At 42.5% G+C, this 21,460-nt stretch overlaps 1 protein-coding gene across 1 annotated transcript in view; it reads right to left on the bottom strand.

Annotated features, from left to right (window-relative positions):
• The window catches only part of LOC311144380 (protein patched homolog 1-like), a gene marked incomplete at its 5' end in the record, with an annotated part of 63,417 nt that extends 45,565 nt beyond the window's left edge, over nt 1-17,852 (bottom strand). Inside the window, one exon of the mRNA XM_084180398.1 lies at nt 17,685-17,852. Within this exon, the coding sequence (XP_084036524.1) occupies nt 17,685-17,852 (168 nt within the window). The remainder of the gene's footprint in view (nt 1-17,684) is intronic.
• Between the last annotated feature and the right edge of the window lie 3,608 nt (nt 17,853-21,460).

Raw genomic sequence — 21,460 nt, 5'->3', positions numbered from 1 at the left:
CCTTGAATGAGTAGCTGTGTCCAAACTTTTGACTGGTACTGTATATCCCATATCTGTTCAAAATTGAAAGCTCTCTCTGTCACAACTCTTGCTTGTAGACACACATGGGCTCTGGCATTTGCAACCATTGTTATTTTTCACTCACTTAACTCCACACTTTTCCAAACACAAAAACACACCCCACCTTCCATCACAATACACCCGCACATACCCACATACTGTGCCTTCTATGTTCTCTGTTTGCTGTGTGTTTATCCCTACCATGTTGATTTTTACCTAATTTCAGGCTTTTGAGTACTTTTGTGTTCCAGTTCCTTATATTTGAAGATGTATTAAGCTAATGCTGTCTTTTATCTATTTATAAATACTATAAAATAGAAAGTTGAATACTAATCATTTGACAACATTCTCTATCTTGGTGTAGTGTATTTGTAGTTTATTTCTTTATCAATTGTTGTATTTGATTGTTTTCCTGTTTTTTATATTACAATCCCTACCATGGATAGTATTGGCTGTTCCATTATTCCACTCCTCTATAGGAACTTTGTAATACTGAGAATCGCCATGGAGTAGTCTTGGTGTCTCGTAACATTTGGTTATCAAAATACAGTTTATCGACTACATTTACATTTACATTTTAGTCATTTAGCAGACGCTCTTATCCAGAGCGACTTACAGGAGCAATTAGGGTTAAGTGCCTTGCTCAAGGGCACATTTACGTCATTTAGCAGACGCTCTTATCCAGAGCGACTCACAAATTGGTGCATTCACCCTATAGCCAGTGGGATAACCACTTTACAATTTTTCTTTGGGGGGGTAGAAGGATTACTTTATCCTATCCCAGGTATTCCTTAAAGAGGTGGGGTTTCAAATGTCTCCGGAAGGTGGTGAGTGACTCCGCTGTCCTGGCGTCGTGAGGGAGCTTGTTCCACCATTGGGGTGCCAGAGCAGCGAACAGTTTTGACTGGGCTGAGCGGGAACTATGCTTCCGCAGAGGAAGGGGAGCCAGCAGGCCAGAGGTGGATGAACGCAATGCCCTCGTTTGGGTGTAGGGACTGATCAGAGCCCGAAGGTACAGAGGTGCCGTTCCCCTCACTGCTCCATAGGCAAGCACCATGGTCTTGTAACGAGAGCTACACGTTTCCCTTTTAATCTATTCACCTTGAAGAGTGGGTACAGAACTTTGCGGCGTTCTGCAATTTCCTTCGGGAACTGATCATTAATGCCTATTTTTTTCCAGGCTTTTAATCATTATTTTATCTTTAAAGAATGCACATTTGACAACGATTGGGCGCTCATATCTCTGTCCTCTCTGTCCGAAACGGTGTACACGTTCGAGTTTGATTTTTTCGACTGTATCGCCTGGGATTTGTAGCGCTTTAAGAAATAATTATTTCACCACACTTTCAAGATCTTCACCCTCATTTTCTTGATACCAGTAAGTACCAGATTTTCTCTCATAGATCTAGTCTGTATTTCAACTAAGGCTTCTCTCTGACACATGTTCTCCTTTTTAAGTTCATTAATGTCCGTTTCAATAGTATCGACTGTACCTTTTAGCTTGTTTGTTTCTTTCTCCATTGTTGCAGCTTTATCGTCACTCATCTCGAGGCTCGCCTTTATATCTTTACTGACTAGTTACATTTTTTTTTTTTTTTTATAGGAGAGTATGCCCAGTTTGTCATATATCAACTTTAGCAAATCGGTTTCTACACTTACCACTCCCGGTGGTGAAAAGCATAAATCGTCTGTGTCTGTCGAGGAGTATCGTTTTCTTTTGGGGATTGGTTATCCATGTTTACCCTCCGACATGTTTGGGTGTTGATATTGGTCGATACATTTCTCTAGCCTTATAATTTGTTTTGTGTTGTTATGTAGATTGACGTTTATTGCCCACGAGTATGTGGAGTGAAGTGCTAATATTTAGTCAAACTTACAGATATTGAATATTACGTTTTTATGTTGAGGCATTCTGCACCGCTGTCTTCAGTCCGCCATGACACCCCACTCACTTCTTCAATCTACAGCCACGTTATTACTTGATGTCCCAACCGCTGGTCACGTTTTCAATGCTAATCGTGTAGAATCCAGCAATTGCGCTGGTCCCATTAGTTTGTTAAATTAGGTTGTCCTAGCCTTTATATCTTCAACCTAGGTAAGATGGCCTCCTGATTCCAGGTATCCCACAATCCCACATTCCAGCGGACCCCACAGTACAGTAGTGTGGCCAGGGCAGGGGAGGGTCGGAAAGGGTAGGAGAGAGTTGGGCAGGGTTGGGTAGGGAAGGGCAAGGTAGGATAGGGTAGGGGAGATTAGGGTAGGAGAGGGGAGGAGAGGAGAGGATAGGAGAGAGTAGGATAGGAGAGGAGAGGGGAGGGTAGAATAGGAAAGAGTAGGATAGGGTAGGATAGGGTAGGATAGGAGAGGGTAGGAGAGAGTTACACCAGGTCACTGCCCCACTAGGTCACAGGTGTTTCACCTCATCACACTAACTGCTGGGATCCCGGTAGGGTTTGTCACACTGTGCTTTTCGTTGTGTGTATGGAGTATGTGGTAGGAAAGTCTGTCTGCTCTCTCTCGCTACCTACACACCTCAATCACAAGCAGAGCCTTAAACTCCCTGCCAGTTTCAAACTCCAACCAAGCCCCAGCTCCCAGTACCTCTGGCCCTGGAGTCAAAACACAAACACACTACCGTTACTATACTCCTTTTCCAGCCCTCCCCCTGTCCTTCCCTCTCTCTCTCTCTGCTGTTCTTCACACTCCCCGCCCCTCTGTCCACCAGCACAGAAGAAGGGGAAGGAGAGGAAAGAGGAGGAGGAGGGAGGGTGGACCACCCTGACTGTCATGGCAGGGCTGTGTGTTTACATTGCTGTGCCTAACTCTGCAATACATCTGGCATTCTGGGGAAGGAGGGGGAGGGGTTAGAGTAAAGAGACACTTTCAGCAGAGAGGAAAAGAGGTGGAGCTAAGAGAGAGAGAGAGGCAGGGAGGGGGAGTTTTGGAGGAGTCTTGCGGTCGGTCATTCACAGGGCTCTGGTTTTCAATAGGCTCTGGTTTTCAATAGGAGCGTTTGAAAGAATGCAGAATGTAAACACAGCACTTGGAGTTATCTCAGGAGGTTGTTTGTGAATGGGAGAGCATCCATTTCTACAGCACACACAGACACACTAAGGTTTTAACTTTTAAAGCCTATTTAATCTTTATTTCGCCATATAAGTCACTGGGAATAAACATTCTATTAAAATAATTACTTTAAAAAACTTTTAAAAACAGAGCCAAACCTCAGCACACACTAACTCAGCCATGGTGTTTTCCAAACACTAAGTCCTTCTCCAGCTCGTCTGCACATTCCTTCAACTAGTAAAGTTTAACACAACATGCTGCAATGTTATTCTACTGACGGCTTAATCCTGTTTGGAGTCAATTGATAAACACAAAGAAAATGGAGCCCAAGTGTTTTTTTATGTGTGTGTGTGTGGTGTGGTGTGGTGTGTGTGTGTGTGTGTGCGTGCGAGTTCCTATATACAGTGCCAGTTAAAGGTTTGGACACACCTACTCATTCAAGGGATTTTCTTTATTTGTACTATTTCTACATTGTAGAATAATAGTAAAGACATCACTATTACAAGCAAGTCTCTTCTTATTGGTGTCCTTTAGTAGTGGTTTCTTTGCAGCAATTCGATCATGAAGGCCTGATTCACGCAGTCTCCTCTGAACAGTTTATGTTGAGATGTATCTGTTACTTGAACTCTGTGAAACATTTATTTGGGCTGCAATCTGAGGTGCAGTTAACTAATGAACTTATCTGCAGCAGAGGTAACTCTGAGTCTTCCATTCCTGTGGCGGTCCTCATGAGAGCCCGTTTCATCATAGCGCTTGATGGTTTTTACAACTGCACTTGAAGAAACGTTCAAAGTTCTTGAAGTTTTCAGTATTGACTGACCTTCATGTCATAAAGTAATGATGGACTGTCGTTTCTCTTTGCTTATTTGAGCTGTTCTTGCCATAATATGGACTTGGTCTTCATAATAGGGCTATCTTCTGTATACCCCCCTACCTTGTCACAACACAACTGATTGGCTCAAACGCATTAAGAAGGAACTATATTCCACAAATTAACTTTTAACAAGGCACACCTGTTAATTGAAATGCATTCAAGGTGACTACCTCATGAAGCTGGTTGAGAGAATGCCATGAGTGTGCAAAGCTGTCATCAAGGCAAAGGGTGGCTACTTCTAAATATTAAATATATTTTGATTTGTTTAATACTTTTTTGTTTACTACATGATTCCAAATGTGTTATTTCATAGTTTTGATGTCTTCACTATTATTCTACAATGTAGAAAATAGTACAAATAAAGAAAAACCCTTGAATGAGTAGGTGTGTCCAAACTTTTGACTGGTACTGTACATCAAAACGAGGATAATTAAATCAAGGACACCACCACCACAATCTTCTGAGAAGAAGCCACAAGTATTTTCCCTGTCTCTCTTCTCTTTCTATCTTCTCCCTCTTCCCGCTCTCTCTCTCTCTCTCTCCCTCCTCTCTCTCTCTCTCTCTCCCTCCTTCCTCTTCCCTCTCTCTCCCTCCTCTTCCCCCGTCCACAGAAAGATTGACAGGGCTCTTTCCACATTACCTTTATCCCTACCTACATGCACATATTACTTCAATTACCTCGACTAACCTGTACCCCGCACATTGACTCGGTACCGGTACCCCCTGTATTTAGCCTCATTATTGTTATTGTAATTTTTTTTACTATAGTTTATTTAGTAAATATTTTCTTAATTCTTCTTTTCTTAAAACCTCATTAAGGGCTTATAAGTAAGCATTTCATGGTAAGATCTACACCTGTTGTATTCGGCCCATGTGAGAAATACAATTTGATTTGATAGTCACCCAGCATTACAGTAACCTGCCTCAACCAGCAGCACAACAACAAGCTAACCAGCAGAACTGCCATCCCACTCCTATCGGAGGAAACACCACTGCTTGTCTACATTACATTATTTGTTGACAAATTACCTAGATTAACCTGTACCTCCGCACATTGACTCAGTACCGGTAGCCCCTGTATATAGCCTTGTTATTGTTATTTTACTGTGTTACTTTTTATTTTATTTTTTACTTTAGATTATTTTGTAAATATTTTCTTAACTCTATTTCTTTAACTGCATTGATGGTTAGGGGCTTGTAAGTAAGCATTTCACGGTAAGGTCTACAGCTGTTGCATTCGGCGCATGTGACAAATACAATTTGATTTGATTTGATTTATTCGTCATCATAAGGGCAACGGTGCATCAACGTCACACAAACATTTCTCTGTACTTCAAGTCATGTTGCTGCACAACCAAGGCATGGCAACTTTTCCAAATAACACACACACTAAATAGGGCCAGACTAACTGCTGTGAAAACCCAAGCAGATCCATAAGACGCCCCAGCAGTAGATGGGACTGATAAACATAGATAGATTAGAAATAGAACTCAGATTAAATCTGACTGCCCTCTGCTGGAGGGATGGGAGTCAAATGAGACACATGTAAAAACACACACACACAACGCAATAAACCACAGAACACTCAGTGTGCACACATGTTGGACACGCACACACACACACACTTGCACAGACACACAGACATGCACAACACTCCTATTACATTCTCAAATTCTCAGCAGACTCTCTTCTCTCTCTCTCTCTCTCTCTCTCTCTCTCTCTCTCTCTCTCTCTCTCTCTCTCTCTCTCTCTCTCTCTCTCTCTCTCTCTCTCTCTCTCTCTCTCTCTCTCTCTCTCTCTCTCTCTCTCTCCTCTCTCTCTCTCTCTCTCTCTCTCTCTCTCTCTCTCTCTCTCTCTCTCTCTCTCTCTCTCTCTCTCTCTCTCTCTCTCTCTCTCTCTCTCTCTCTCTCTCTCTCTCTCTCTCTCCTCTCTCTCTCTCTCTCTCTCTCTCTCTCGCTATGATCATGCTGTTTACTCAGCTTCTTGATATGCCACTCCTGTCAGGTGGGTGGATTATCTTGGCAAAGGAGAAATGTTCACTAACAGGGATGTAAACTAATTTTTGCACAACATTTTAGAGAAATAAGCTTTTTGTTTGATGGAACATTTCTGGGATTTTTTATTTCAGCTCATGAAACATGGGACCAACACTTTACATGTTGCATTTATATATATTTTTGACACTACCGGTCAAAAGTTTGGGGTCACTTAGAAATGTCCTTGTTTTCCATGAAAACATACATGAAATGAGTTTGAATAGGAAATATAGCAAAATGAATAGGAAATGTAGTCATTGACAAGGTTAATTGTGAAGTTGTTATCCCACTGGCTACAAGGTGAATGCACAAATTTGTAAGTCGCTCTGGATAAGAGCGTCTGCTAAATGACGTAAATGTAAATGTTAGAAATAATTATTTTTAATAGAAATAATAATTGTGTCCTTCAAACTTTGCTTTTGTCAAAGAATCCTCCATTTGCCGCAATTACAGCCTTGCAGACCTTTGTCATTCTAGTTGTCAATTTGTTGAGGTAATCTGAAGAGATTTCACCCCATGCTTCCTGAAGTACCTCCCACAAGTTGGATTGATGGGCACTTCTTACGTTGTCATGACTTCGGCCGAGGCTGCCTCCCCTCCTTTTTCGGGCAGGCTTCGGCGTTCGTCGTCACCGGAGTACTAACCACTGCCGCCCCAATCATCATCACAATTGTCTTGTCTCGTTATCACACACACCTGGTTCTAATCCCCTAATTAGTCAGTGTATAAGTGTTCCCTCTGCCCCCTTGTCTTTGTGGGTGATTGTTTATTGTGAAGGTTAGTGAAGCTCGGTGGAGCTCGTGTATTTTGTTCGACGGGAGTATTTTCCAGTGTGCCTTGTATTTTCCAGTGCACCTGTTTTGTGCCCTGGAGTGTGTTTGACGCAGTTCTGCGTAAACCTGTATTTTGCGGATTAAAGAAGTTTTTTCTGTGATTTACCTTCCTGCGCCTGACTCCTTCAACACCACCACATCACATACGTAACATACGGTCAAGCTGCTCCCACAACAGCTCAATAGGGTTGAGATCCGATGACTGTGCTGGCCACTCCATTATAGACAGAATACCAGCTGACTACTTCTTCCCTAAATAGTTATTGCATAGTTTGCAGCTGTGCTTTGGGTCATTGTCCTGTTATAGGAGGAAATTGGCTCCAATCAAGCGCCATCCACAGGGTATGGCATGGCATTGCAAAATGGAGTGATAGCCTTCCTTTTTCAAGATCCTTTTTACCCTGTACAAATCTCCCACTTTACCACCACCAAAGCACCCTCAGACCATCACATTGCCTCCACCATGCTTGACAGATGGCATCAAGCACTCGTCCAGCATCTTTTCATTTGGTCTGCGTCTCACAAATGTTATTCTTTGTGATCCGAACACCTCAAATTTCGATTCGTCGGTCCATAACACTTTCTTTCCAATCTTCCTCTGTCCAGTGTCTGTGTTCTTTTTCCCATCTTAATCTTTTATTTTTATTGGCCAGTCTGAGATATGGCTTTTTCTTTGCAACTCTGCCTAGAAGGTCAACATCCCAGAGTCGCCTCTTCACTGTTGACGTTGAGACTGGTGTGTTGCGCATACTATTTAATGAAGCTGCCAGTTGAGGACCTGTGAGGCGCCTGTTTCTCAAACTCTAATGTATTTGTCCTCTTGCTCAGTTGTGCACTGGGGCCTCCCACTCTTTCTATTCTGGTTAGAGCCAGTATGCGCTGTTCTGTGAAGGGAGGAGTACACAGCGTTGTACGAGATCTTCAGTTTCTTGGCAATTTCTCGCATGGAATAGCCTTCATTTTTCAGAACAAGAATAAACTGATGAGTTTCAGAAGAAAGTTATTTGTTTCTGGCCATTTTGAGCCTGTAATCGAACACACAATTGCTGATGCTCCAGATACTCAACTAGTCTCAAGAAGGCCAGTTTTATTGCTTCTTTAATCATTTTAAATGATCAAATTGGATTAGCAAACACAATGTGCCATTAGAACACAGGACTGATGGTTGCTGATAATGGGCCTCTGTACGTCTATGTAGATATTCCATTAAAAATAAACAGTTTCCAGCTACAATAGCCATTTACAACATTAACAATGTCTACACTGTATTTCTGATCAATTTGATGTTATTTTAATGGTCAAAAACAAGGACATTTCTAGGTGACCCCAAACTTCTGAATGGTAGTGTGTATATATATATATATATATATATATATATATATATATATATATATATATATATATACATTTTAAGGAACTCAGTTCGGCTTTAAACTTACTCTTCAAAGTTGTAATAGAAATTGGGTAGTGCATCATCAGTTCCTATTGTCATGTTAGTCATTGCATACCTTTGAGCGTTATTTATAACTTGTCAGAAATTTCCAGATCAACTAGGCTATGTCAGCAAACGTTTTTATATTTAGGTTTTGTAGCCCATAGATATTATCATTTTTTTGTCACTCAAATATTACATGAATATACATTAGACGTGGCAAAATGTATAGAATTTCAAGAAAATTAGGTTTAAAACTGCAACATTTTCTTTGCACCCCATGACAAAATGTGTAGAATTGCAGGAAATAAGCTTTAAACGTGCAAAATTCTCTCCACCAACAAGAGGGGTGTGAACAGTTTGTTTCATGAACAGTACTTGTGCCCATAGAAATAAACGTGGCGCGTGTGCGCACGCAGGGGGGGCCTTGGATGTTCCCCAATGCTGGAAGGGGGGCCCCAAGTGCAACAGTTTGGGAACCTCTGCTCTACAGTACCTAGCCCCAGCTTCATCCCAACCCCCTTCCCCTACACTCTTACAAAAAAAGGTGCTGTCTAGAACCTAAAACGTTTATCCGGCTGTCCCCATAGGAGAACCCTTTGAAGAAACCTTACTGGTTCCAGGTAGAACCATTTTGGGTTCCATGTAGAGCCCTTTCCACAAAGGGTTCTACTTGGAACCCAAAAGGGTTCTACCTTGAACCAAAAAGGGTTTTTACCTGGAACCAAAAAGAGGTTCAAAGAACCCTTTTTTATAAGAGTGTAGGTCTAGTTGCAGCCCTAACTCCATCAGTCTACACTCCGGGCACAGCCCTATCCCCAGTTCCAGTTCCATAACATACCAACGTCCTCAGCCTCAGCCTCAGCCCCAGCCCCAGCCCCAGCCCCAGCCCCAGCCCCAGCCTCAGCCCCAGCCCCAGCCCCAGCCCCAACACACAATTTAATTCCTAATTCAACCAAAAAACCCTACACCACAGCCCCTAACCATAGCTCCAGCCTCTCCCCTAAACCCCAGCCATTCTCAGAACGCAGCTCCAGCGAGGGAGGGGCCGCTTTACAAGAAGGCCAATGTTGACACCACATTTCCCCTAACCATAGCCCAATACCATCTCCCCTGTCCCCACCCCACAGGTCCATACCATAGCTCCTATAGCTTTAGCCCAATTCCTCTCCCAATGTCAAAGCCCAGTTCCACATACCCCAGCCCTTTCCTCTATTCTCTTCTAGGAGAGAGCTAGTCAGGGGCACTCTACAGGAAGAGCAATGTTTACGCCATACTGTTTTAATTAGACTCAGCCGGCGCTGGTATTTTCTTTACAATTTGGCCTGTGTTTGTGTTAATCCAGAATGGCCGGAGATGGCTCCACTTTCACACCATGAGGAGGAGCGGCCAGGGAATTTCTTCCTTTTCTTTTCTACTCAGACACGTCTCTGCTACAGGGAAATTAGTCATATTAGATTAAGAAAACCACTATGGGTTTGGTGATATTAAAACACTGTATCCTGGCAGCCATATTGGAAGAAGAGGAGTAGAGAAGAGGAGAACACACCACAACACTACAACCTTCCTGTTTAGGCAAGTCACTTCATGTCCCTGGTCTCATCAATGTAAACACAGCTTGATTTACCTCTACTACGTATAAAGTCAGCGCCCTAAATCTTAATTTAATCTATAAACAAATGTATCTATGCATTTGCTGCCAAGTCAAGAGATCAACCTGTTTGCCACAAAGAGAACCAAAGCTGGAAAAAAGAGCACCAAATATTTTTGCCTGTTGGATGAAACAGTCACTTCATTCTACTCCTTCTACTTTTAACTTTTTGATTCAACTGTACATCCCTCAATATGACTGATAAACACAACTTCATGTGTCTAAGTGAGAGTGCAGTCTAAGTGTTTATGTATACTGAGCAAATGATTTTGTGAATGCTGCTGAATGTGATTCTCTTTGAATAAGACGAGCTGCAGTACTAAACTACTGACCTACCAGGATGAACACTAAACATAGCAGGTGATGAAATACAGCATGAGATCACCCATGCAACTTCACTCCATTTCAATGAGAGATCTGCTATGGTGTGTGTGTGTCCTAATAGCCAGAGCTCAACGGTAGGGTCATGGAGAGGTCGCATGCAGAGGAACGGGTCCAAATGAAACATAAAAAAGACGACCTCTCTCCTCCTCTTCCTCCCCTCTTCTCATACCTTCTTCTCTTTCCGTCTCTGCTCTCCTCCTCTCCTGTATCCTCCTCTGCTCTTCTCCTCTCATCCCAATCTCCTCCTTTCTCCTCCCTTCCTCTCTTCCTCTTCACGTTGGGCAACAGTTCCCGCTGTGCTGGGCCGAGCCTAGAGCAGCCCTCCACTGTCCAGGCAGTACTAATCTATCCCTCAGCTGTGCAGTCTAATCTAAACAAACACATTTCTCCCGACTAGCATCTGGTACCCCTCACGTCCCTAGACCTGGGAACAGTGTGTGTGTGCGCATGTGCGTGTATGCGTGTCTGTTCTCATGCGCTTGTGTGTGTACATGCAAACCACAGCCATCAGTCATCCCAATAAATGTGGCTAAACTATTTACAGTAGATGACCCTGGGTTCTGACATCTTGACACAACAAGACAATAACACGGTGTAGGGAAAAAGTAACGGTTGAAAAGCATATGCTGTAGTGGACGTGTAGATGTGTACAGTGGGGGAAAAAGTATTTAGTCAGCCACCAATTGTGCAAGTTCTCCCACTTAAAAAGATGAGAGAGGTCTGTAGTTTTCATCATAGGTACACGTCAACTATGACAGACAAAATGAGGAAAAAAAATCCAGAAAATCACATTGTAGGATTTTTTATGAATTTATTTGCAAATTATGGTGGAAAATAAGTATTTGGTCACCTACAAACAAGCAAGATTTCTGGCTCTCACAGACCTGTAACTTCTTCTTTAAGAGGCTCCTCTGTCCTCCACGCGTTACCTGTATTAATGGCACCTGTTTGAACTTGTTATCAGTATAAAAGACACCTGTCCACAACCTCAAACAGTCACACTCCAAACTCCACTATGGCCAAGACCAAAGAGCTGTCAAAGGACACCAGAAACAAAATTGTAGACCTGCACCAGGCTGGGAAGACTGAATCTGCAATAGGTAAGCAGCTTGGTTTGAAGAAATCAACTGTGAGAGCAATTATTAGGAAATGGAAGACATACAAGACCACTGATAATCTCCCTCGATCTGGGGCTCCATGCAAGATCTCACCCCGTGGGGTCAGAATGATCACAAGAACGGTGAGCAAAAATCCCAGAACCACACGGGGGGACCTAGTGAATGACCTGCAGAGAGCTGGGACCAAAGTAACAAAGCCTACCATCAGTAACACACTACGCTGCCAGGGACTCAAATCCTGCAGTGCCAGATGTGTCCCCCTGCTTAAGCCAGTACATGTCCAGGCCCGTCTGAAGTATGATAGAGTGCATTTGGATGATCCAGAAGAGGATTGAGAGAATGTCATATGGTCAGATGAAACCAAAATATAACTTTTTGGTAAAAACTCAACTCGTCGTGTTTGGAGGACAAAGAATGCTGAGTTGCATCCAAAGAACACCATACCTACTGTGAAGCATGGGGGTGGAAACATCATGCTTTGGGGCTGTTTTTCTGCAAAGGGACCAGGACGACTGATCCGTGTAAAATGAATGAATGGGGCCATGTATCGTGAGATTTTGAGTGAAAACCTCCTTCCCATCAGCAAGGGCATTGAAGATGAAACGTGGCTGGGTCTTTCAGCATGACAATGATCCCAAACACACCGCCCGGGCAACGAAGGAGTGGCTTCGTAAGAAGCATTTCAAGGTCCTGGAGTGGCCTAGCCAGTCTCCAGATCTCAACCCCATAGAAAATCTTTGGAGGGAGTTGAAAGTCCGTGTTGCCCAGCGACAGCCCCAAAACATCACTGCTCTAGAGGAGATCTGCATGGAGGAATGGGCCAAAATACCAGCAACAGTGTGTGAAAACCTTGTGAAGACTTACAGAAAACGTTTGACCTGTGTCATTGCCAACAAAGGGTATATAACAAAGTATTGAGAAACTTTTGTTATTGACCAAATACTTATTTTCCACCATAATTTGCAAATAAATTCATTAAAAATCCTACAATGTGATTTTCTGGATTTTTTTTTCTCATTTTGTCTGTCATAGATGACGTGTACCTATGATGAAAATTACAGGCCTCTCACATCTTTTTAAGTGGGAGAACTTGCACAATTGGTGGCTGACTAAATACTTTTTTTCCCCACTGTATATCCACAGGTACACCTCAAATTCACTCAAATGATGTCAATTAGCCATTCAGAAACTTCTAAAGCCATGAAATCCTTTTCTGGAATTTTCCAAGCTGTTTAAAGGCACAGTCAACTTAGTCTATGTAAACTTCTGACCCACTGGAATTGTGATACTGTGAATTATAAGTGAAATAATTTGTCTGTAAACAATTGTAGTTGACCATCTGCCAGCCAGCCTCAGCTGACAGGCTTGTGTGTGAAGCACCATGGAGCTGAGCAACATTAAGATAGGTCCAGAAAACAAGAAAACACTTTATGTTGTTGTGCTTTATTAACACTCCCTTACTGTAACTCCATCAGCTAAGTTCACAATAAACAGGGCTTGGGAGGTATACCATTTACAGTTGAAGTCGGAAGTTTACATACACCTTAGCCAAATACATTTAAACTCAGTTTTTCACAATTCCTGACATTTAATCCTAGTAAAAATTCCCTGTTTTAGGTTAGTTAGGATCACCACTTTATTTTAAGAATGTGAAATGTCAGAATAATAGTAGAGAGAATGATTTATTTCAGCTTTTATTTCTTTCATCACATTCCCAGTGGGTCAGAAGTTTACATACACTCAATTAGTATTTAGTAGCATTGCCTTTAAATTGTTTAACTTGGGTCAAACATTTTGGGTAGCCTTCCACAAGCTTCCCACAATAAGCTGGGTGAATTTTGGCCCATTCCTCCTGACAGAGCTGGTGTAACTGAGTCAGGTTTGTAGGCCTCCTTGCTCGCACACGCTTTTTCAGTTCTGCCCACAGATTTTCTATAGGATTGAGGTCAGGGCTTTGTGATGGCCACTCCAATACCTTGACTTTGTTGTCCTTAAGCCATTTTGCCACAACTTTGGAAGTATGCTTGGGGTCATTGTCCATTTGGAAGATCCATTTACGACCAAGCTTTAACTTCCTGACTGATGTCTTGAGATGTTGCTTCAATATATCCACATAATTTTCCTTCCTCGTGATGCCATCTATTTTGTGAAGTGCACCAGTCCCTCCTACAGCAAAGCAGCCCAACAGCATAATGCTGCCACCCCCGTGCTTCACGTTTGGGATGGTGTTCTTCGGCTTGCAAGCAGACCCCTTTTTCCTCCAAACATAATGATGGTCATTATGTCCAAACATTCTGTTTTTGTTTCATCAGACCAGAGGTAATCTCTCCAAAAAGTATGATCTTTGTCCCCATGTGCAGTTGCAAACCGTAGTCTGGCTTTTTTATGGCGGTTTTGGAGCAGTGGCTTCTTCCTTGCTGAGTTGCCTTTCAGGTTATGTCGATATAGGACTCGTTTTACTGTGGATATAGATACTTTTGTACCTGTTTCCTCCGGCATCTTCACAAGGTCATTTGCTGTTGTTCTGGGATTGATTTGCACTTTTCGCACCAAAGTATGTTCATCTCTAGGAGACAGAACGAGTCTCCTTCCTGAGCGGTATGACGGCTGCGTGGTCCCATGGTGTTTATACTTGCATACTATTGTTTGTACAGATGAACGCGGTACCTTCAGACCTTTGGAAATTGCTCCCAAGGATGAACCAGACTTGTTGAGGTCTACAATTTTTTTCTGAGGTCTTGGCTGATTTTTTTTGATTTTCCCATGATGTTAAGCAAAGAGGCACTGAGTTTGAAGGTAGGCCTTGAAATACATCCACAGGTACACCTCCAATTGACTCAAATGATGTTAATTAGACTATCAGAAGCTTCTAAAGCCATGACATCATTTTCTGGAATTGTTCAAGCTGTTTAAAGGCACAGTCAACTTAGTGTAAGTAAACTTCTGACCCACTGGAATTGTGATACAGTGAATTATAAATGAAATAATCTGTCTGTAAACAATTGTTGGAAAAATGACTTGTGTCATGCACAAAGTAGATGTCCTAACCGACTTGCCAAAACGATAGTTTATTAACAAGAAATGTGAGGAGTGGTTGAAAAACGAGTTTTAATGACTTCAACCTAAGTGTATGTAAACTTCCGATTTCAACTGTATACCGTATACTGGGGTCTTTGGAAATAGCCACGGGATGGTTTTTCAATACCGTCAATACCATTGAAACAATTTATTTTATTTTATTTAAGAAGCCCTCCTGTTCTCCACTCATTACCTGTATTAACTGCACCTGTTTGAACTCGTTACCTGTATAAAAGACACCTGTCCACACACTCAAACAGACTCCAACCTCTCCACAATGGCCAAGACCAGAGAGCTGTGTAAGGACATCAGGGATAAAATTGTAGACCTGCATAAAGCTGGGATGGGCTACAGGACAATAGGCAAGCAGCTTGGTGAGAAGGCAACAACTGTTGGCGCAATTATTAGAAAATGGAAGAAGTTCAAGATGATGGTCAATCAACCTCGGTCTGGGGCTCCATGCAAGATCTCACCTCGTGGGGCATCAATGATCATGAGGAAGGTGAGGGATCAACCCAGAACTTTGGCAGTGTATCAAATTGTTCTCCCCACTGTATATGTATAACTTTATGAGCTGGATTGCCTGTCTTTGCCATTCATTTATTTTCGTTTGCACTAGTTAGCATATTTAGCTAGCAGCCTCCACAGAAATTCGCTATTACTTGTGCTAATTTTGTTAGCATTCTGGTAATAGACGCCCAATGGGGGTTTTTGATTATTTTTGGGCGCCCCCTTGTGTACTAAACCGGTAATACAGTAAATCCCGGGATGAGAGAAGGACGGCATGACATATGAAAATCCGGATACCGCCCAACCCTACAGTAAACTATAGAGTAGCCATTGGATAGTGAGCAAAGGAAAGGCCTTTGGACATTGACATTAAAGGGATTAATTAGACAATCTGTTGTTGACTAAATCCACATGCTTTAAAATAATATTGCATATTATTACACAGTAATAACCTATTACTGTTTCAAATAAAGACACTTCTGAAATATATTATGTAAATAACCATGGACTAATGGCAATAACATTTCAATCATAAATCCAAATTATGATCTCTTTCAAACTGCTCACATTTCAAAACAAAGTCAATTGATGACCCATACCTGACTCAAATATAGGCTACCACCTTCTAAACTACTGGAATGCAGATCAAAGGACGAAAAAACGCTGCCCCTCCCCCTTTCCCCAAAATCACCCCCCATACTCAAAGACCCCCTTTCAAACTCAAATACACTTATTCTACATAACGGATTTCGTAAAAGAATAGCATAACCCTGAGTTTCAGATGATCTACTTTTGTAAACATGCGTTTCTGTCCACAATTTTAGCCGGAGACAAATCTTTCTTGGAAAGTTGAGAGCTGTCCAAAACGGGACCACACACAGTCTCCGAGCTGTGCGTGGATCACATTCAACTGCTGGGGGCAGGCAGACACACACACTCACACACTCACAAAATGGCGGCATTGACAAAATTTCCTCTTTCCAAAACTTCTCATGAATTTCATAATAACTTTCCTTTTAACGTAAAGAAAAATGTTGAGCTACTCCGTGCACTTTCTTTGCGCATCTACACTCAACAACAACGAATCCAAAGCAACAAAAACCATAACATGAAACGAAATACAAATATTTTCAAGTTTAGACCTGGCTCCTTGCCAAACTGCTATACAATAAACACCCCCCCCCCCCCCCCCCCCCCCCCGGCTTGTTTGGAAGACCCCCTACCCCTCTCCACCCCACCCTACCCTTCCCAGATTTGAGTTTATTCTCAACAGGAAAGACAAGCGATTCAACGTGAAAAATTATAAATTATTTTCTTACCTTCTACCCAGAGTTTCTCCACGTCGGTTTCCAGATTAGCTGCCCGTAAGCCAACAGCGAAAGCTCCGAATATCAAGAGGCCCACAACCAAAAACTTTCCACAGTTCTTTTGTATGTAACAGCCCAACTTAAACAAGAGTCTCTGAAACTTCGCTCTCAGCCACAGCGGTGCTTTTCTTCCAGTTGCTTTGCCCTGCGACAAGAGAAAGGCCGCATATTACTCCCTAAACAAGTGCTGGGAGCGTCAAATATTTATCATCGTTGATTAATTGAATGTAGTGTTATGTGGAGAGGACATCACGGTTATCATAGAATAAAATACATGTTAATGAATGTGTTATTACATTGGTATGATAAGAGCAATGATGGGGATATGTTAATGTAGGCTACCCTATACTGTGCACGTGAAGTGTGTTCAATATGGTACATCAATGTTTACTGTTCTGAATAAGAACCTCGGAGTAGACCTGTTATTCTGGCCAAAAATGGTAGTGGTTGGACCTCCTACGTCGAGAGAGGAAAGAGATAGTTCGCGAGCCAGCGACGTAAGCACCGGTTTTGGACGACAGGACTATAGTCCGTTACTTTGTTGTTTTTACCACACACACACCGGCAAGAGGGGAAAGCGCAGCATGGCTTGCAGTCAGTCAGTGACACATTGTAACACAGCGCAAGCCTTGTTGCGATACATTGTATCGAATGATGCTATTAATCCCCCAAAATGTTCACGTGAGTTTTTACGCTGCTGCAAAATCACACACCACACAATTCCATTCCTGTAGAGCTGCGTGTGTGATCTGCGTTGGGGGAGTGGAGTAGCCATCACGGAGGGAGTTAGGATACGATAACATTTGTGAACGGAAGAGGGTAGCCACATGGATTTTTGCTTTAGAGAAGAGAACGACTCCCCAGTAAAGATAACATCGTACAGACGTCTGGGCAGTTAAAATCGTGTTCGATCAAGTGCGAAAACACATAAGCCTAAACTGTTATGCACATTTTAATTGTGCAAAAGTAGGAAATAGCCTACACTGTGTAGCCTAGTTGCGCGACTGTTATTGAAACATTGTAGCCTAGTGTAGCCTATATCATGTGTAGCCTATATTTTAAAAAATGGATCAGGAATGGTCTAAACGCGAGAAAAGTTAACTATTATTGAATAGCAAATCACAAAATAGATTACACCGCATAGCTCTACACCCCAAACCCTCTCCCCTGCTCGTCCCCTATCCCGTTACCTAGCGACTTGACATTGTTGGGCAGTTTCATTATAGTAGAACCATACCAATATCATTTCACTCAAACATGTCAAATAATAAGCACCTCGGATATTTGCTGCAAGGCGAAAGCTGCATCGCAGTAACTTGGCCGCTGCAAATACTCCAAATCCGGCGCTGTTGAGCGATAGTTCCCCCTGTTCCTCCGCGTTATCCTCGGCCGATCGGGGTCCCTGTTTTCCTGCTCAGAGGAGGCATTAGCAGCCGAGGCCATGTTGCGGAGACTTCGCGCTGGTTCTGCTTTTCCACGTTATAATATTTCCCCGAAAGCGTGTAGTAATGTCCCAAGGCAACACAGTTTCACTCTCGGTGATCTCACACCCGTAAAGTACTTCATACTGCTGCTGGAGACGGCGAGTCAAAGTCTGCGCCTTCCATCCCAACATTTCGTGATCCAGAGGTCTCCACCGCTTTGCACATTCAGCGTTTCTCTTTCAAAAAAGTTATTTATCTTAAACGGCAAAGTGGAAAAAGTCGTTCCCATCTACAAAACGGCGGCTTGGAACGTTCGATGGTCGTAGCATTCTGTGTGTTCTATGTGTTCTTCCCTTAGGCCGCGCGACACGGCGAACTCTGAGATTCAATAGAGGAGAAAAAAGACCTCTCTCCATTTGGAGACAGAGGAGGAGGGGTAAAAGCGAAAATAATCGAAATCCCGCCTCTAGGGCTGTCAGATGGACGGATTTTCTCGCATCTGATTGGTTCCAGAAGGGCAAAAATTACTCAGCAAACACTACTATTATTAGCTGCTTAGCAACAGCTCACTAAAGTAGAGCGACCACCCAAGCCGGGAACCCTCGTGTGTGCGTCTCAACCTTCAGGGGAGCATTTCAGAAAGCCAGCCCTCTTGTACGTTTGCGCGCAACCAAGACTGGAGTTTCTGGTTTTCCACAAGGAACTGTATTTATTTAAACAGCATTTCTTGAAGAAAACACACTTCGTTTGTTGGAGATGGCTCAACGAATATCAGAACTGCAGTTTTGAACTTTTTTTTAACCAACAGGGCCTGATCTGGAAGTAGCTTGGCCTCAAATTACAGCGTTTCTGGGGAAGGTTCCAAATATTAGTCCGTCTCAATGTTCTAATGACAGTAAAGTGGATAACAGACATCATAATAGGGTGAATATGACAACCCTTCATCTAAAACAAATTAAGAAACATCAAATACTTAATACTATGTTGTATTTATTCTGGATCCACATTAGCTCTTGCCAAGGCAGCGGCTACTCTTCCTGGGGTCCAATCACAATTACACACAATAAAACAAAACATAACACAACACATTAGTACACACTACTCTACCATAACATATCTACAATACAAAATCAATAATACAGCAAAATAACAATATTAAAATGTATGTGTGTAAAGAGTACATGTGTTAGCGTGTGTTTGCGAATACTGTGTGTGTGCCTGTGTGTGTGTGTGTTTTCACAGTCCGCGCTGTTACATAAGGTGTAGTTTTACCTGTTTTTTATTTATTTATCAGATTTTACTGCTTGACTGAGTTACATGGGGAATATAGTTCCATGTAATAGGGCTCTATGTACACTGAACAAAAATATAAACTCTACATGTAAAGTGTTGGTCCCATGTTTCATTAAATAAAAGATGCCAAAAATGTTCCATACGCACAAAAATATTATTTCTCTAAAATGTTCTGCACACATTTGTTTACATCCCTGATAGTGAGTATTTGTCCTTTGCCAAGATAATCCATCCACCTGACAAGTGTGGCATATCAAGAATCGGATTAAACTGCATGATCATTACACAGCTGCACCTTGTGCTGGGGACAATAAAAGGCCACTCTAAAATGTGCAGTTTTGTCACACAACGACACAAGTTTTGAGGGAGCGTGCAATTGGCATGCTGACTGCAGGAATGTCCACCAGACCTGTTGCTAGAGACTTTAATGTAAACGTATCTACGATAAGCCGCCTCCAACATAATTTTAGAGAATTTGGCAGTACGTCCAACCGCCCTCACAACCGCAGACCATGTGTATGGCATTGTGTGGGCGAGCGGTTTGCTGATGTCAACGTTGTGAACAGAGTGCCCCATGGTGGCGCTGGGGTTATGGTATGGGCAGGTGTTACGAACCCCGTGGCTTTAAACGTCTAGGGTGATGGACATGAGACCCGTAACATAATTCATGCAAATTATAAGTGTGACATGGAACAGTGAGAACGAAAAACTACACGACAACCATAAACTACCGTCAAACATAAAAGGTTTATTGCTGAACACACGGTAAAGGTTTGGGAAAAAGGGCTGAGCAGGACCCAAGAAATGAAACAATAGTGTAAAACACCCCTAAACTGATCTTGCCTGCCTCAAGAACCGCTAAGCTACTGCTAGTCATACAAAAGTACAGTGGGTGGTCCGCTCAGGTCTAACTAGTGTTTTTAGACAGATTTCTTCCTACGGGTAATGTACGCCCAAGGGCAACTTGCTTAAACGCCCCTTTTCCCAGAAACACACAAAGTTACCAAACAGAGTAATCAGCAAATTAGTGAGTACACAATACACAGGATACCACAGTATCCATACTCACATACGGAAATAGTCTCTAACAAAATTACCAAACAGAGTAATCAGCAAATTAGTGAGTACACAATACACAGGATACCACAGTATCCATACTCACATACGGAAACAGTCTTTCTCTCTAACAACAAACATAACTGACTGTTTTTTAAACAATGGGATGTGTGATTGAAAAACCAGCAACAGGTGGTGCCATGCAGAGGAATGTTCACTGATTGGTCCACCTTAGCAATCAGCAGACATCTCAACGACCACCAATCAGGAACATACAGGACACCTGTGATTAGGGCAGAAGGAGAGGAAAACACAGGACACAGGATACCTGTATCCGTAACACTCCCACCCTTAAAAGAGCAAACCACAATGGTTTGCGACACGTACCATCACAACACCCAAAATTCAAAAATAATCCTAGGGGATAACAAAAAAACCTAGATCATTAAACACGAGACAAAGCATCTGCCAACACATTATCCAACCCCTTTTTGTGGCGGATCTCCAAATTATAATTTTGCACGACAAGTGCCCAACGCATAAGGCGTTGGTTCTGGTTGTACATCCGGTGGAGAAAAACTAAGGGGTTATGGTCAGTATACACTATCACTGGTAATGCACTGGAACCAACATAAACTTCAAAGTACTGCAGAGCTAACAACAAAGCTAGAGCTTCTTGTTCAATGGTGGAATAGTTTGTCTGACATTTGTTAAATTTCCGTGAAAAATAACAGACAGGATGGTCCACTCCACTCTGGTCCTGCTGCAGTAGAACAGCACCAGCACCTCTGGCACTTGCATCTACCTCCAGTTTAAACGGTCGTTCAAAATCTGGCGCAGCAAGAACAGGAGTACTACATAAGAGTGCTTTAGCAGTGTTGAAAGCAGTACGACAATCTTCAGACCATACAATTTTTTTTGCCGGACTGAGCAAATCCGTTAATGGAGCAACTACCGCAGATACATTTTTACAGAAACTACGGTAGTAGCCAACCATCCCTAAAAAGCGGCGTAGCTCTCTTCTGGTGGTAGGTGCGGGAAATGCATTTATAGCTGAGACCTTAGCATCTAAAGGGCGCACCTGACCATGGCCGACCTGTTTACCGAGATAAGTAACAGTGGCCTTCCCAAACTCGCACTTTGCTAAGTTCAGGGTTAGAGAAGCGGCTGCTAGACGTTCACACACTACCCTTAGAGTGTTAACATGATCAGACCACTCAGTTGAATAAATTACCAGATCATCAAGGTAAGCACTACAATTAGGAACTCCAGCCAATA

Source organism: Coregonus lavaretus, assembly GCF_964263955.1.
Source record: "Coregonus lavaretus genome assembly, chromosome: 17".
In the NCBI taxonomy this organism is placed as follows: Eukaryota; Metazoa; Chordata; class Actinopteri; order Salmoniformes; family Salmonidae; genus Coregonus; species Coregonus lavaretus.
This window is presented reverse-complemented; position numbering and strand designations above follow the sequence as displayed.